Here is a 14,442-nt window from a genome sequence, read left to right as displayed (position 1 = left end):
AGACAGACTTAGGGAATCAATCTCGTTCGTAACCTGGTCACTTCCTACACAAAGAAAACTGGAATGTAGTTCCACACCGGATGGGATTTTGCATAGCATCTGATACATATCTACTTTGGTACGTGTAGGAGGGCAGTGGATCGTCCCGCCTGGCTGCATTTCCTCCTGGAATTCGGCTGCTCGCTCTGCATCTGGCTGCCCGGGGCCTCGTCCAATGGGTACAAGCTGGGACCAGACTTTCGGGGCACAAGCACAATGAGCCGCTTTTCCAAAATTCATTTTGTTGTGTTTCTGTGACTCTGCTGTTGCTTGAGGTTTTCAAGAGACATTTGGTCCAAATAAACCTGAAAGGTGTTTTTGTAGACAGAAAATTATTTGGTCTTACTCTCTGGAAATAGCAAAGACGGCTTTTCTAAGAAGACAAAAATGTAGATTTGTGTTCTTTGAACCAAGCGCAAGAATTGCAGTCACGTCTGTCATACAGCATTTCTGTTTCACAAATCTCCACAGCTAGTGACAATTGAGGCAATTTCACAATGTTGACAATTGAGGAGAACCTAACAGATTATTGGCAGACAAAAGGCAACATCGTGATCTGAGTGGCAATGCAAACAATGTGCCATAATAGTGCAGTGAGAAAGGTAAAGAAGGCTGACAATGCGGGGCACTATGGCAATCCAGAAATGTGCCATAACACTGCAGTGAGAAAGGTAAAGAAGGCTGACCATGAAGGACCATTACGGCAATCCAGCAATGTGCCATAACACTACAATGAGAAAAGGTAAAGAAGGCTGTCCATGATGGACCATTATGGCAATCTCCAGCAATGTGCCATAATACTGCAGTGAGAAAGGTAAAGAAGGCTCACCATGAAGGACCATTATGGCAATCTCCAGCAATGTGCCATAATACTGCAGTGAGAAAGGTAAAGAAGGCTGACCATGAAGCACCATTATGGCAATCCAGCATTGTGCCATAATACTGCAGTGAGAAAGGTAAAGAAGGCTGACCATGAAGGACCATTATGGCAATCCAGCAATGTGCCATAATACTGCAGTGAGAAAGGTAAAGAAGGCTGACCATGAAGGACCATTATGGCAATCCAGCATTGTGCCATAATACTGCAGTGAGAAAGGTAAAGAAGGCTGACCATGAAGGACAATTATGGCAATCCAGCAATGTGCCATAACACTGCAGTGAGAAAGGTAAAGAAGGCTGTCCATGAAGGACAATTATGGCCATCCAGCAATGTGCCATAATACTGCAGTGAGAAAGGTAAAGAAGGCTGACCATGAAGGACCATTATGGCAATCCAGCATTGTGCCATAATACTGCAGTGAGAAAGGTAAAGAAGGCTGACCATGAAGGACAATTATGGCAATCCAGCAATGTGCCATAATACTGCAGTGAGAAAGGTAAAGAAGGCTGTCCATGAAGGACAATTATGGCAATCCAGCAATGTGCCATAATACTGCAGTGAGAAAGGCAAAGAAGGCTGACCATGAAGGATCATTATGGCAATCCAGCATTGTGCCATAACACTGCAGTGAGAAAGGTATAGAAGGCTGACCATGAAGGACCATTATGGCAATCCAGCAATGTGCCATAATACTGCAGTGAGAAAGGTATAGAAGGCTGACCATGAAGGACAATTATGGCAATCCAGCAATGTGCCATAATACTGCAGTGAGAAAGGTAAAGAAGGCTGACCATGAAGGACAATTATGGCCATCCAGCAATGTGCCATAATACTGCAGTGAGAAAGGTAAAGAAGGCTGACCATGAAGGACCATTATGGCAATCCAGCAATGTGCCATAATACTGCAGTGAGAAAGGCAAAGAAGGCTGACCATGAAGGACCATTATGGCAATCCAGCATTGTGCCATAATACTGCAGTGAGAAACGTAAAGAAGGCTGACCATGAAGGACAATTATGGCAATCCAGCAATGTGCCATAACACTGCAATGAGAAAGGTGAAGAAGGCTGTCCATGAAGGACAATTATGGCCATCCAGCAATGTGCCATAATACTGCAGTGAGAAAGGTAAAGAAGGCTGACCATGAAGGACCATTATGGCCATCCAGCATTGTGCCATAATACTGCAGTGAGAAAGGTAAAGATGGCTGACCATGAAGGACCATTATGGCAATCCAGCAATGTGCCATAATACTGCAGTGAGAAAGGTAAAGAAGGCTGACCATGAAGGACCATTATGGCAATCTCCAGCAATGTGCCATAACACTGCAGTGAGAAAGGTAAAGAAGGCTGACCATGAAGGACCATTATGGCAATCTCCAGCAATGTGCCATAACACTGCAGTGAGAAAGGTAAAGAAGGCTGACCATGAAGGACCATTATGGCCATCCAGCAATGTGCACAAACATACTTGATCTATCTGTGGCCCAGCATAGGTCAGTATCTGGTCAGTATCTGACCACTTTCTTCTCTTGTCTTCTTTTCTTCTGGGTGGTGGCCCTAAAGGAGACAGTAAGATGGCGTGGCTAGACTTTCTCCGAGAGGGTGTGAGCTCATGCAAACGAATGCCCATAGACGTACTAAGTGCCACATTTCCCACTCATCATGCACAGCAAGATTTCACAAATGGACCCCAGAATTGCAGGGCTGTCAACTCTCACGCATCGGAGGTGACATTCAGGCTTTCGGACTCACAGAAGCAATCTTACAGCAAATCCATATTGTTCCATTATAAATCAAATATTAACTACATCCAAACCATTGGGGTAGTTTGCAAATCCAACAGACCATTTGCAAGTTAAAACTGTTACATACATGTAAATGTATGTTTATGTGGGCAGACTTGACTTGAATTGAAAATCTCCAACCAGCCAGCTGACCAGAGCTGGCAACCCAGGAAATGGTATTTCAGTCCTAGGCTGGTAAATACACACCACAAATATTCAGGAACAGAGATCAAACTCCAGACCACTTCATAGGATGTCATCTCTCAAAGTCACTGTTCTTTCTGAATAAATGCATAATATATTTTGTTTTGTTTAAGTTTTTTCCAGCATTTTAAAATGATTTTTATGTGGTGGTGTCACTTGTAAATTGTATTGTATTGTCCTGATATGCAGTACCGTTGGCAATAAGTCGTTCTGCTTGCATCTGACCTTAATAAGTCATTTTGAAAATCGTTTGGACAGATGGACGGCTACTTGGCTACTTGCTTGCCAAGATTTTTTTTGATAATGCCTCAGTCGACTAAGGCATTATTACCAAGTGCAACGGTATATGTTGGCGTGAACTAGATAAGCTTGTGTTTCGAGCGTTTTTTCACTAATAACCGCAAAACTTCGAATCAACTGGTGATCAGGATGGATACGCTGCGCCAAGTCATTCACATCACTCACATCACCTGGACGATGGATTATGTCCATTTGGGCAGATTTCATTTGGACGTGCTGAACTTATATTTCTCATATTATAGCATGTCAAATGCAGCGGGAAATTAAAACATAAATTATGGCCAATTGCAGCATCAGCCATGAAATACGTCAAATCGCAATATTCACGTAACCGGAGAGGGATGCTTAAACAGAACCAAGATGCAGGCCATAGGAACCGACCTTGGAAAGCTTAATTAATGAATGGGAATATTACGCAAACAATGATGCAAAAAAAGTTCATTACTGGTGAAGACACGTTGTTTTATACTTCTACAATTAACATGCTCTATAATAATCGGTTGTTTCAAAATGAGCAGAAGAGTAAATTACTTACACGCACTGCTGAAGTTTGTTTTTAAAAATCGCTTGAAGGCGAGCGAGAAGCAGCCGTAGAGTTCCCAGATCCGGACTGAAGGAGCTTTAGGCTGGACTCGCCCCTCCCTGTAAAAACCATGGGGCACATCTCGCCCATGTTTACAACTGGCGGCCACCCTGGGCATGCAGCGCCCACTGGAACTGCTAACCCTTTGGTCACCAAAGATTTTCGGGTTAATCCTCAAATGTCCCGAACAATATGCATGTGCACACACGCCTGTTATTATTATTATTATTATCATCATCAAAATCATCATAATCATTATCATAAATAGTGTACCGGATATAATGGCAAAGATCTCCTACTGCCCATTTCTGGATATTCTGCGATGTTTCGCCAAAAAATGTTCTGTCGGGGGTAATAAGATCAAGCGTTTATCTTACAAAACGCTGATTTCAACTGTGGAGAGAAATTGTAGAGGGATGGAAACAAAAACTCAGCGCATCCAGTCTATTCGCGTACTTTCAAGAACGCCGAATACGGAAATGTCGTCTCTAATGTGATTTACATTAGGTTTCATTGAAATATTTATTAATAACTGTTTCTGGCTTCAGCGATACACTAAATTAGGTTTATTAACTTTTAGCTTTCAAACCGATGCATGTTATTTCACTTTAAAGACGCTGCATCAGTGTGTGTTGTATTTGGCCAACATTTCTTGTGCTTATCTTCCAGCTCCACGCCGAAGTCTGTTTTGTGCCCGCAGTGGATCTGCAGTGTAACCTGCATGTGCGGCAATAACGCCGACAGCAGCCACCCAGCCGAGGACAATGGATGTCACTTCTCCTTGACTTCATGGAAATTATATGACATTGAAACTGAAAATGATGCGGTAGGGAAAGACTTAAAAAAAAGTGACATTCTGGCCGCATTGTTTTTGTCAAGACTGCAAGGGACCGCAGAAGAAAAAAACGGATCCATCACGTATCTTGATTTCCCTTCCCGAGAACTGTAATTACATAGCAATTAAACATTTGGAAGCCCACTAGCTTTTTAAATGTGCTTGGTACATGATCTGTAAAACACATCGCCCATATTAGATCATTTATGATACTACACATACTTTAAAAAATACAAAAACTTCTATTTTCGATTTTCCCACCAGGATATGGCTGTGCTGCAGAACAGATGTGCAGGTTATGTTTTCAATAAATACACCAAATAAATTCTTTCGCAGTAGTAATGGAAGCATTATTAATACTGACTACCGGGTTTAGGACAACTAGAACACTGACAGTACTGTGTGTTAGTTAACTAATAAAACGAGTAGAATGTATTTTCTTTGATTTGGTATGAGGGGAAACATACATGCTTTAAGTAACACACAGGAGACTAATCACACAGCTGAATCCAGGTTGTATGTTATAATAATAGCCTGGTGAAAGATTTAATAGTGCAGAACTAGAAAAGCTTTGCCTTTATGGTAATTGCATTCTGCATGGCTCAGGGTGTAACTCTTATACTTGAACGTGTAATTTGCTTGCTAGAATAAGACCCCACAGCCTTGGGGGTGGGGGGGGCGCAACATGTGGGCTTTGTGTTTCTGTACGTGCACTACAGAAGCGAACACTGCCCTCGGAAATTTGATGTCACACAGCCCGAAAAGCTCGAGGTGGCTCGGACTGAACCCAGTTAAAGTCGGCCGTTCTCATTGCAGAGTAAGACAGGATCAGGGAAACATCACTGTTTTGTTCCTCAATTATGAGGCCACTAATTAAGCACATTCTTAGCGAGACGTGTTTCCCCGTTGGGGGATGCTGCTGTTGACAGTATTTTCTGGCCTTGATGTTTGATTATTTATCCTAAGAACAGACGAGATCATTGTAACATAGAACAGGCTAGATCTAGAAAAAGCCCCTTGACATGTTTGCACACGCAGTGACAAGCGGCATTCGGCCATGTTTAAGGAAAGACGTCTTTGCGTAAACAGCATTATAACTGGACTCTGCTGGCCTGAAACAGGAGTCACCTGGGAAAATTCAGGCACCATCTATGCAGAGACGCGCCTGCCAGCTGCCTTTACTGCAATGTGCTTAGATTACAGTGCATGTAAGGTACCAGCACCTTCCGGAAAATATTGCTGTTGAGGTTTCTTTGGAAACAATGAAATGACTGTTGACAGGTGAGCATTTTTGTCTTGATGTATGTCACAGCGTCCACCCCCTCCCCTTTAAACACACCTGTAGTAAATTGTGATTTGGTCTTTTTGTCTCCTAACAAATACGTGAAATTATTATAATAGCTCAGCAAGTAGGTTATTTATAGATTTAAACCAAAGTATCCAGCTCTTTTTAAAATTTGATACAGAGACTACAGCTTCACTCTCAAGAGAAGAAAGTAATGTCAGTTAGGGGTGCAGTGGTACACTGGGGGGTACTGTTACCTCACAGCTCTGGCGCCAGGGTTTGAGCCTCTACCATGGTTCCATGTGTGGAGTTGGCATGTTTTCACTGCGTCATCATGCGGATTCCTGTGGGTACTCTAATCCCCCCCCCTCCTTGCTGAAGTTCCTAGAATGGCATGTGTGAGTGTGCCCTGAGCTGGGTTGGTACCCTGAGCTGGGTTGGTACCCTGAGCTGGGTTGGTGCCCCATCTTGCATCGAAACACACTAGATCTTAGAGCACCTCTCTGCCTCAGCTTTGTTCCTTCGACAGAGACGTGCCTAAAATGCTCACTAGGCTGCCCTTCAGCACGCCACAGTTACCCTCCCCCCAGTATAGAAACAGTTCATAAAAACTCTCTTAAAAATGTAGTGTTGGGCCTGATTCAGTGGTCCAGCTTTAGGACAGACACCTGGGGCCTCGCGGAGCTAGAGGATATTTGTAGGTCATCAACATACGGGGGGTCTCTAAAGGCACTGCACTTTAATTATAAAATAGTAGGTGCTCTGGTTATATGCACATTTTGTTTCTAGACTTGATGAAATCTAACACCCTGAAATGAATGTGCTGTTTCAGCAGGATGACTACTGATAACTTTTCTAAGGGTATTAGTCTCATAACATGGGCCTAATTCCCATTTCACTGAGAATCAGGGTCACCTCGCAGCTCACTGCATCACAAGCTGGGCAGGGGTGTTCCCATGATCCCCATTCCACTGAGAATCAGGGTCACCTCGCAGCTCACTGTATCACAAGCTGGGCAGGGGTGTTCTCATGATCCCCATCCCACTGCGAATCAGGGTCACCTCGCAGCTCACTGTATCACAAGCTGGGCAGGGGCGTTCTCATGATCCCCATCCCACTGCGAATCAGGGTCACCTCGCAGCTCACTGCATCACAAGCTGGGCAGGGGCGTTCTCATGATCTCCATCCCACTGAGAATCAGGGTCACCTCGCTGCTCACTGTATCACAAGCTGGGCAGGGGCGTTCTCATGATCTCCATTCCACTGAGAATCAGGGTCACCTCGCAGCTCACTGTATCACAAGCTGGGCAGGGGTGTTCCCATGATCCCCATTCCACTGAGAATCAGGGTCACCTCGCAGCTCACTGCATCACAAGCTGGGCAGGGGTGTTCTCATGATCCCCATCCTACTGAGAATCAGGGTCACCTCGCTGCTCACTATATCACAAGCTCTGCAGGGGTGTTCTCATGAAGCCGCACTGCATGCAGGAAAAGGTTCACGTCGGCCCATTAAGGGCAGGAGAGCACTGCTTTATGCAGTACACTTTATTACAACAATAAACATGTTAGCATCCTTCTGACCCCTTACATTTCTATCCCATAATACTGCAATGAATTATGAAGTTTGTTTACCTGCAGATTTATGGCTGTACTTCAGCTGCTTCTTACAGGAGCCACAAGTCTTTTAAAAATGGGAAAATGCTCTTTCCAGTTCTGTAAACAGGTAGTGACTGTATCATCTGTGATGGTAAGAGGCTTTTCATTGCAGCTGCAAACTATTTTCAGCAAACGCTGAAATGGCAGCATAATTCCTAGCCCTGCTTTCATTCATATGTCATCATTTATGCTACAGTGTTGCTACTCTCCTCGCTCAATGCCCATTAATTACAATAAAAACGTTGTATAGCATAATGCAGCCAAGTCCTTGGCCAATATGTTGAAATGGCTGAATTTAAGAGCTGCAAGCCCTCTATCTCACACGTAACATCAAAGGGACATGATGACTTGATCCCTGATGTTCAGATCTGCAGAAGAGGCACTGTTTACCAGGACTGACTACCTGCTTGCTGACAATAGCCGTCAGTGGAACATCCCTGATACACAGCTATGTGAATCTCTAGTTCTAAGAAAAAGGTAGTTTCAAACTAAACCAGTGTCCCGTACAGTACATGCCGTATGACAGTGGGCACAGACGTTCATCTCAGGTCCGTCTTCAAAAACAACGCAGTGGCTCCCCCTTCTGGCGACTGAAATATTTGGACTAGTGCTGCAGTTTTTATGCTTTGCATTTTTTCATCACAAATATTTTATTTAAATCAAATATTCAGGTTGGTTTAATTAATCAAAAATGTGTTTATTTTTAAAATCATCAAAACTCCATGTGAGCTCCCTCTTATAGCCAAAGCCATACACCAGCGGAGCTTGGCTTCAGCCCCGCCTGCTCCCCAGCCTCCCCCCCCACTGCCCCCCCATGCCCCAGACCAGGTCATAACGTGGATGATGAGGGAGCGTGGCACACACGAGGACTGGACGTGCAGGTCATAACAACGTGGATGATGAGGGAGCGTGGCACACACGAGGACTGGACGCGCAGGTCATAACAACGTGGATGATGAGGGGGCGTGGCACACACAAGGACTGGACGTGCAGGTCATAACAACGTGGATGATGAGGGGGCGTGGCACACACAAGGACTGGACGTGCAGGTCATAACAACGTGGATGATGAGGGAGCGTGGCACACACGAGGACTGGACGCGCAGGTCATAACAACGTGGATGATGAGGGGCGTGGCACACACGAGGACTGGACGTGCAGGTCATAACAACGTGGATGATGAGGGGGCGTGGCACACACGAGGACTGGACGTGCAGGTCATAACAACGTGGATGATGAGGGGGCGTGGCACACACAAGGACTGGACGTGCAGGTCATAACAACGTGGATGATGAGGGAGCGTGGCACACACGAGGACTGGACGCGCAGGTCATAACAACGTGGATGATGAGGGGGCGTGGCACACATGAGGACTGGACGTGCAGGTCATAACAACGTGGATGATGAGGGAGCGTGGCACACACGAGGACTGGACGCGCAGGTCATAACAACGTGGATGATGAGGGGGCGTGGCACACACGAAGACTGGACGTGCAGGTCATAACAACGTGGATGATGAGGGGGCGTGGCACACACGAGGACTGGACGTGCAGGTCATAACAACGTGGATGATGAGGGGGCGTGGCACACACAAGGACTGGACGTGCAGGTCATAACAACGTGGATGATGAGGGAGCGTGGCACACACGAGGACTGGACGCGCAGGTCATAACAACGTGGATGATGAGGGGGCGTGGCACACACGAGGACTGGACGTGCAGGTCATAACAACGTGGATGATGAGGGGGCGTGGCACACACGAGGACTGGACGCGCAGGTCATAACGTGGATGATGAGGGGGCATGGCACACACGAGGACTGGACGCGCAGGTCATAACGTGGATGATGAGGGGGCGTGGCACACACGAGGACTGGACGCGCAGGTCATAACAACGTGGATGATGAGGGGGCGTGGCACACACGAGGACTGGACGTGCAGGTCATAACAACGTGGATGATGAGGGGGCGTGGCACACACGAGGACTGGACGTGCAGGTCATAACAACGTGGATGATGAGGGGGCGTGGCACACACGAGGACTGGACGTGCAGGTCATAACAACGTGGATGATGAGGGGGAGTGGCACACACGAGGACTGGACGTGCAGGTCATAACAACGTGGATGATGAGGAGGAGTGGCACACACGAGGACTGGACGTGCAGGTCATAACAACGTGGATGATGAGGGGGCGTGGCACACACAACGAGGACTGGACGCACAGGTCCTAACAACGTGGATGATGAGGGGGCATGGCACACACGAGGACTGGACGCGCAGGTCATAACAACGTGGATGATGAGGGGGCGTGGCACACACAAGGACTGGACGCGCAGGTCATAACAACGTGGATGATGAGGGGGCGTGGCACACACGAGGACTGGACGTGCAGGTCATAACAACGTGGATGATGAGGGGGCGTGGCACACACAAGGACTGGACGCGCAGGTCATAACGTGGATGATGAGGGGGCGTGGCACACACAAGGACTGGACGCGCAGGTCATAACAACGTGGATGATGAGGGGGCGTGGCACACACGAGGACTGGACGCGCAGGTCATAACAACGTGGATGATGAGGGGGCGTGGCACACACGAGGACTGGACGTGCAGGTCATAACAACGTGGATGATGAGGGGGCGTGGCACACACAAGGACTGGACGCGCAGGTCATAACGTGGATGATGAGGGAGCGCGGCACACACGAGGACTGGACGCGCAGGTCATAACAACGTGGATGATGAGGAGGAGTGGCACACACGAGGACTGGACGCGCAGGTCATAACGTGGATGATGAGGGAGCGTGGCACACACGAGGACTGGACGAGCTGGGCGTGACACTCTTCACTACCTGTGATTCACTACCTTAGTTAATTAAATCAGTGATACATGGTTCAGATGTATGAATCTCATCTATTATCTTTGGAAGCTGATCAAGGGCATTTAAACAATACAATGCTAACAATAAATAAGTTATTCAATCTCTTACACTTATATTTGCCCAAAGCTATTTTTTTAAGTCTCATTGTCCCACTGCTGACACACATTATGAAAGAAATTCTAACATCAAGTAAAACTGAAATTCAAAGACAGGCGACACATACAAGACAGTTTCAATAATTCACAGTGGTTCCCTGTCCAAGAAAATTTACAAAAAACCAGGGAAAAGACACAAAATACAGGCATATAATTCACCTATTTAATACCACGTTATACACAATATCTTTAACAATTTCAGTAAAGAATTATGAATTTAGGCGCACTCATATTTCTGGTTGTACAAACATCATCATCATATATTAAAATTTCCTACACTGAATAATACACTGAACAGCTGAAAATGAATATGCAATGTCTGCAAAAATTAATTATTACATTTAAATGCCCATGACTGTATATATTATATAGAGCTCTATAAATCACATAATGTGTATTTATATCTTTAAAATGATTTTATTAACATTAAAATTTACCAGTGTTTACTAATATTGTAATGTTTCTAACTTGTGCACTTGTCATCAAAGCTTGTGTTAAAAGTCGTACGGATTTTTTTTCCGTTGAAAATGCCGTCAGGTTAACACAATCCATATTTGATTCTGAAGAACAAAAACTAAAGCAGTTATGATCTGAATGTGCATGATAAACATTCACACAGATCAGAGGTGGCTTTCGGAGGTACTGATTCCGTTCAGAATACGTGCAGATTTCTCAGCAGTAAATAACTCTGGTGAATGTGAATTTCGGCTGACTTTCATGTGTTCAATGTACTGTTTGTGATTCTGAAGTTGATTACAGCTGTGCTCCTGTGTTAAGTTACTCAAATACCCATATTTGTCCTCCAAAGCGGCTGCAGGTTGGTCTAGTGAGGATTAACAGTGACCAGCATGATACTTCAACGTGACACCATTTTGACAGTGCCGGTACAGTGCACCATTTACGTGACTGTTTTCTTGGCTTTCCCCTGGTCCTCCACTTTCTTAATCGCGTTCTGAATCTGCACCTGCTCCCCCAGTAGTTTGTGAGGCTTCACTGGCTGCAGATCACTGTCCAGTTCAAGTAAAATGGGTATCCCAGTGGGCAACGTGACACCAACGATATCGTCGTCTGAGATCCCTGGGAGAAAAAACACAAAAGTGTCAGCATCCGGCCCCCCTGTCACAGCAAACACGCCCCCTAACAGCTCCCAATGCCCTTATTACCTCTGTCCCTTGGGCTCATACTTAGAAATACAGATTATATTTGTAATAAGATAATATTCCATCACAACAATACAGTTGTTATATTTTACACAGACAGGGGTAGTGGTTAGGGACAAAGGAACTTTTGTCAGTGAGGGATAAAGATTTGCCAAATAACAGGCTTTTTACAAGACGCCATACATGTGCTCTTCACTGTGATGAGGTACCTTCGATGTGCTTCAGAAGGGCCCTGCAGCTGTTGCCGTGGGCTGAGATGAGAACGGTCCGTTCCTTCTTGATCTCCGGCACGATGACATTGTTCCAGTAGGGCAGCAGTCTGTCCAGGACTTGCTTCAGACTTTCGGAGCGGGGAAGCTCCTCAAGAGGGACGTCGCAAGTGTGATACCTGCGGTCGCTGTAAATGTCGAAGAAGAAGGGATGGGACTCGGTGATGGGGGGAGGCGTGATGTCGTAGCTGCGCCTCCAGAGCCGCACCTCCTCCTCCCCGTGCTTCAGCGCCAGCTCGGCACGGTTCAGCCCGATCAAGGCCCCATAATGGCGCTCGTTCAGCCGCCAGGACTTCAGCACAGGGACCCATTCGTCGCCCATGGCCTGGGTCACTAGCCAGGCCGTCTGGATGGAGCGAGTGAGGAGTGAGGTGAACACCACATCCAGCTGGTAGCCCTGCTCCTTCAGGAGCCTGCCGCACTGCTGGGCCTCCGTCACCCCCTCCTCACTCAGGTGCTGGTCCACCCAACTGCAGAAGCGATTCTCCTTGTTCCAGGCCCCCTCCCCATGCCTCAGTAGAAACAATTTGTACTTTGGCATTCTGAGGAGACAATGCAGGGCTTTCTGAAAAGACTGTGGGTTACATATATACACACAAATGAGAAGAGGGACATACGCAATATCTGTTTCATTATTACACACACAGACCCCAGAAACAAAGCAGGGAAGTGAAGCACTTCAAAAGGTGTGTGTGTGTGTGAGAGAGAGAGAGTGTGTATGTGTGGTCCAGGTATATCTTACCTTATGGGGACCAAATGTCCCCACAACGTGATGAATGCCCTTTTTTTTACCTTATGGGGACTAGTTTCCTGGAAAACTGGTCCCTAAATTTCTATTTTATAAAAATCTGTGACTGCAATGAAAAAACTAAAAATGCAAAAACTCTTATACTTTGCTTAGTTATGGTTATGGTTAAGGCTGGATACGAGTTAAGGTCGTCATAGTTAGCATTAACATTTTTCCCATAGAAATGAATGAGCGATCCCCAAAAAGATATGATTACGCAACTGTGTGTGTGTAGGTATAAGAAAACCTAAAAGAAAAATAATTTATAGAAATATTGTGTCGTATTGTTAATTGTATTTTTGTAAAATGGTCAGTATTAATCTCCTAAACAGATATTGTAAAGGAAAACACGAAATCATTATGTGTGGAACTGTATAATTTTTCAGATCAATAACCTTATTTTTTTTGCATAAGCAAGCATTAACACACCGAAAACATCCGGTAAATTTACCACAGGGCAGAAAGTACATCATTATATAGCAGTGACGCTAACTAATCAGGACAATATTAAGATGCCACGCCTTCCGTCACACATTTTAAGCTATTTATGCTACACGTGAAAGAAATAACAGTATTCCAATTAAAACCATTTCATTCACTGACATGAATTTTATACATTTAAAATCAGAAAACTATTTACTCGCACTCACCCATTCAAACGCTGCTCTGCCCCAAATACCACCTATTGGTAGGTCTATCCAATAGAAACACGTAGCCAAGGTCATATTTTGACTGACAGGAAAAACCAACCAATGGAGAGCGGAAAAGGCACAGGGAGACTGTACCTCTGCTGTTCTGTGCTTGGCTGTGTACGCCATCTGTTCGCGGAAAGCAGTACTACAGCGATGCTCATTTGACTTATAAATGACTGGTTTTCTGCGCATTCTCGGTGTGCGTGCTTTGGTTGCCGTAGAAATCAGTGGTGGTGCTGCGGGGAACAGCACGGATTTGTGTTTCTTTGCAATAATTCTAAAAGGCACGTACAATTTGACTTATGTGTGCATGCATGTAGTTAACAGAGTACTGTATTTACCTCTGAAAAGCTTGTCTTATCTAGTATCTGAAATATAAGTCTACCAACTGATGATAACATTTGAAGTACCAAATATGGCCGAACATAAACGGAATAGTTTTAGACTAACGTCTTTGGTTGTGGTGTGTGTCGGATTGTTTACATTTTAATATGGAGGTGAAACTCGCATGTAAATTGTGGAAAAGATCCAAAGAGCATCCGAGATAAACAGGGTCCCTTTGCAACTCTCTCTCTCTCTCTCTCTCTCTCTCTCTCTCCTGTGTGTGTGTGTGTATATATATATATATATTAGGCAAAACTGAATTAAATCTTTACGTATTTTGGCGGTTGAGTAAGAGTGTTCCAGCTGGTTATTTTTGCATTGTCCTGATTACTTCTGCTCTGCCTGGCAGTAATGCTATGTGGGATCTGCTTTCACTGCTTGAGTGAGATTCCTGATCACAATATAAGTACAGCTTAATTTCAGTTCAGGATCTGTGGAGCCGCTGCGAACTATTACGCTATTGGCATGTTTGGTCACCTCAGCTCAGGGACTGCCTGAAGTCAGTATATGTAGCTAATTTGACTCAAAGGCTGCATGCTTAAGGCCAGGA

The 14,442-nt window shown here is 45.3% G+C and overlaps 2 protein-coding genes across 5 annotated transcripts in view; both read right to left on the bottom strand.

The window, feature by feature from the left end:
- LOC125744678 (caldesmon-like) overlaps positions 1–3,996 on the bottom strand; it is an 85,077-nt gene extending 81,081 nt beyond the window's left edge. Inside the window, exons 1-2 of one of the 2 annotated variants that reach the window (XM_049016777.1) lie at positions 3,744–3,996; positions 2,389–2,477 (exon numbers count right to left, since the gene is read on the bottom strand). The gene's annotated coding sequence lies outside the window, so the exon portion shown is untranslated. The remainder of the gene's footprint in view (positions 1–2,388; positions 2,478–3,743) is intronic. The other variant, XM_049016767.1, reaches the window with a different exon arrangement.
- A 6,184-nt stretch (positions 3,997–10,180) lies between these two features.
- LOC125748416 (bisphosphoglycerate mutase-like) lies at positions 10,181–13,618 on the bottom strand. 3 transcript variants are annotated; one of them, XM_049024490.1, is made up of 3 exons: positions 13,602–13,618; positions 11,970–12,603; positions 10,181–11,677 (listed from the first exon to the last, which is right to left on the bottom strand). In XM_049024490.1, exons 2-3 carry the CDS (start codon positions 12,568–12,570, stop codon positions 11,499–11,501), a joined length of 780 nt encoding a protein of 259 aa, XP_048880447.1. In that variant the 5' UTR covers positions 12,571–12,603; positions 13,602–13,618; the 3' UTR covers positions 10,181–11,498. The 3 variants fall into 3 exon arrangements, with proteins under 3 accessions (XP_048880447.1, XP_048880427.1, XP_048880438.1); XM_049024470.1 differs by lacking the exon at positions 13,602–13,618 and adding an exon at positions 13,467–13,535; XM_049024481.1 differs by lacking the exon at positions 13,602–13,618 and adding an exon at positions 13,467–13,528 and having other exon boundaries at positions 11,970–12,571.
- Positions 13,619–14,442: the final 824 nt, after the last annotated feature.

The sequence above is a fragment of the Brienomyrus brachyistius genome, chromosome 1, assembly GCF_023856365.1.
Source record: "Brienomyrus brachyistius isolate T26 chromosome 1, BBRACH_0.4, whole genome shotgun sequence".
NCBI lineage: Eukaryota > Metazoa > Chordata > Actinopteri > Osteoglossiformes > Mormyridae > Brienomyrus > Brienomyrus brachyistius.
Note: the sequence above shows the minus strand (reverse complement) of the source record. Positions and strands in the feature narration are given on the sequence as shown.